This window comes from Triticum dicoccoides, chromosome 7B (genome assembly GCF_002162155.2).
Source record: "Triticum dicoccoides isolate Atlit2015 ecotype Zavitan chromosome 7B, WEW_v2.0, whole genome shotgun sequence".
In the NCBI taxonomy this organism is placed as follows: Eukaryota; Viridiplantae; Streptophyta; class Magnoliopsida; order Poales; family Poaceae; genus Triticum; species Triticum dicoccoides.
The window spans coordinates 412,806,178-412,809,342 of NC_041393.1; the positions used below are offsets into that span (position 1 = coordinate 412,806,178).

Sequence of the window (3,165 nt, forward strand, 5' to 3'; positions counted from 1 at the left end):
TCCAGACTCTTGCCATTAAACATCACCGAAAAGGATACCGACGTCACACATCTCATAACTGTCTCAGTGAAGCGGGGGCTAAAACCCATCCTTAGCATTACAGCTCTCAAATACGACCACTCCAAGCGATCATACGCTTTCATCATGTCCAATTTTAGAGCACAAAATCTGTTACCCTTCACTCTCCTAGTCTTCATGTAATGTAAGCATTCATAGGCTGTAATGAAGTTATCTGTGATGAGACGACCAGGGACAAAAGCCGACTGCTCTTCGGAAATGATCTCAGGGAGGATTACCTTCAGCCTGTTGGCTAAGACCTTTGAGGCGATCTTGTAGATCACATTACAAAGGCTTATCGGCCGAAACTGTCCTAAAACTTTTGGACTTGCTATCTTTGGAATTAAAACGATGAACGTGTTACTTATCTCCTCCGGTGAGTCCACACCATCAAGCACTCGAATGATCATCCTTGTAACTTCATCACCACATAAGTCCCAATGCTTCTGAAAAAAATGTGCAGGGAAACCGTCCGGTCCCGGCGCCTTAGTTGGAAACATTTGAAAGAGAGCTACTTTAACCTCATTATTGCTATAAGCAGCGTTTAGGCGAGCATTCATATTGCCATCCACCCTCACCGGTATGTGTGATAACACCTCTTCCATACCTATTGTTCCTTCCGACGTGTAGAGGTTTGAGTAAAACGTTGTCGCCATATTTGCCAATTCCGCCGGGTCCATGCAAGTGGTCCCATCCGCACGATCAAGTTTGGTGATAATGTTTTTGGCCCGTCTGGCACTTGCTTTCCTCTGAAAAAACTTAGTATTGCTATCGCCCTCGGACAACCATGTGATACGAGACCTCTGTCTCGCCATTATTTCCTCCCTATACGCCCGTTCCACCATGCGCTCCTCGACCTTGCGTTCCTCCTCACTAGGTCCAAGTCTCAAAGGATCCGCACGCAGCATTGCAAGTTTCTGACGAAGTGATCGTTGCTCTTGCCGAACCGACCCGAACGTAGTGCGTCCCCAACTGGAAATAGAAGTGGCCACTGACTGTAATTTATTGGCCAAGTCCGACACCGATGAAGCCGGTCCATCACCATTCCATGCTGCTTCCACCACGTCCTTGAACCGAGCATCTCTTTCCCAGACACATTAATATCGAAAAGGCTTCTTCACCGCGATGCGCTGATTCCCTGCTTCCATCTCATTCATCAACATAATAGGGCTATGATCACTCTTAACCGCTGTTAAATGCTCCAATCTTGCAAACGGGAACATGTTGGACCAACTGGCCGAAGCTAGCGCCCGGTCCAAACAGACCCTACAAAACTGGCCACCCGTAACACGCTTGTCAAAAGTCCAGTCTAAGCCAGTATAGCCCAAATCCGCCAGCTCACATACATCCACCGCATCCCTAAACCCCTCCATTTGAGCGCTATCCCTTGGGTTAGGGCCCATTTGCTCCTCCTGATGAAGTATCTCGTTGAAATCACCCATGCAGAGCCACGGTAGCATGCTTTCTTCCCTCAACCTTTTCATGGTCTCCCATGTTTTGTACCTCAAGCTCCGGTTTGCCTCACCATAGAAACAAGTAAGGCGTCATTGTTCTGACCCCGGTTCAGAAATCCAGGAGTCTATGTGGTATTGCGAGACATTCTTTATTACGAGATTAACATCCGTCTTCCAAAAGATACAAAGACCGCCACTACTGGCAGCTTAGAGATACAGTACAACATATGGACCTAGCCCACGCAAAAGGCCAAAACTCCGCAGCCAGTGGCATAAGTGCGTACACATATAGCTCATGGCTCAAGAGGTAGCCACCTATCAATCATCGCAAAGTAGAATTGGGGTACGAGTGCTCACACACAGATCACACTAGTTTAGTGAAGAATGGAGACGAGACGCCCAGCGGTTTCCGCCGTGTCCGTGGGGGCGGCGGCCGTAGCAAGCGGTGGCTGGATGGACGCGCACGCTACCTTCTACGGCGATGAGACCGGAGCTGAGACCATGCGTAAGCAAACTAAGTACTCCGATTCGACCCCGCATCATCACGCGAACTTTTTACCTATTAATTAACATTCTCCACGGGATGCCTGCATGTGCCATGCAGAGGGTGCGTGTGGGTACGGTAACCTATTCGAGCAGGGGTACGGGCTGGACACGACAGCGCTGAGCGTGGCCCTCTTCAGCGACGGCTGGTCCTGCGGCTGCTGCTACGAGATCCAGTGCCACGGCGACCCCCACTGCAAGCCCGGCGGGGCGCCAGTGACGGTGACGGCAACCAACCTCTGCCCGGCCAACTACTCCAAGCCCTACGAGAACTGGTGCAACCCGTCGCTGAAGCACTTCGACCTCTCCAAGCCCATGTTCCTTCGCCTCGTCACCGACTTCCACGTCGGTATCATCCCCGTGCAGTACCGCCGCGTGCCTTGCGCCAAGAAGGGCGGCATCCGGATAGAGATGACGGGCAACCAGTACTGGGTCGGCGTGCTCGTCTTCAACGTCGCCGGTCCCGGCGAAGTCAAGGCGTTGGCCGTGAAAGGGAGCAAGGACGGCCAGTGGCGGAACATGAAGGGGAACTGGGGACAGATCTGGGACGGAGATGTCCAAAATCTCGTCGGGCAGGGGCTCTCGTTCCGTGTGGTCGCAAGCGACGGCCGCTCCGTCGTCCTCGGCGCCGTCGTGCCGGCAAGCTGGACGATCGGCCAGAGCTTCGAAGGCAAAGGGCAATTCTGATAGATCGACCACCGTAGCTTGTAAGTGCAACAGTGCTAGTACAATAATTGCTAGTCATGTATGTGTTTCTGCATCCTTCGATCGACATTTGCTACGGTAAGTCATCAAACTATGGTGCTGCGTGAGTGCGTGCTCACTTCTGATTCGGGGTATACATTTGTTGTTTTTCTTACATTAATAATTTCAGTTACCCATAAAAAAATTCAGTTAAACCATTCAACAGATAAACTATTTAGCGGAATTCAGTTACTGACCCGATGGTCATTATTAGTACGGTATTTGGCTACCCGTAGTGGGAGTAATATAAGTGATAACATAACACATATTTAGGCAAAATAGATGATGTGATAAATAATTAATGAAGAAAGAGAAGTTTGTGGTAGCATCACATATAGCAAGACAAAATAAGTCTACAACCTACTCC

At 50.1% G+C, this 3,165-nt stretch overlaps 1 protein-coding gene across 1 annotated transcript; it reads left to right on the forward strand.

Moving 5' to 3' along the window:
- Positions 1-1,895: 1,895 nt before the first annotated feature.
- Positions 1,896-2,741, forward strand: LOC119336832 (expansin-A22-like). The gene is made up of 2 exons (XM_037608914.1): positions 1,896-2,016; positions 2,116-2,741. Exons 1-2 carry the CDS (start codon positions 1,896-1,898, stop codon positions 2,739-2,741), a joined length of 747 nt encoding a protein of 248 aa, XP_037464811.1.
- Positions 2,742-3,165: the final 424 nt, after the last annotated feature.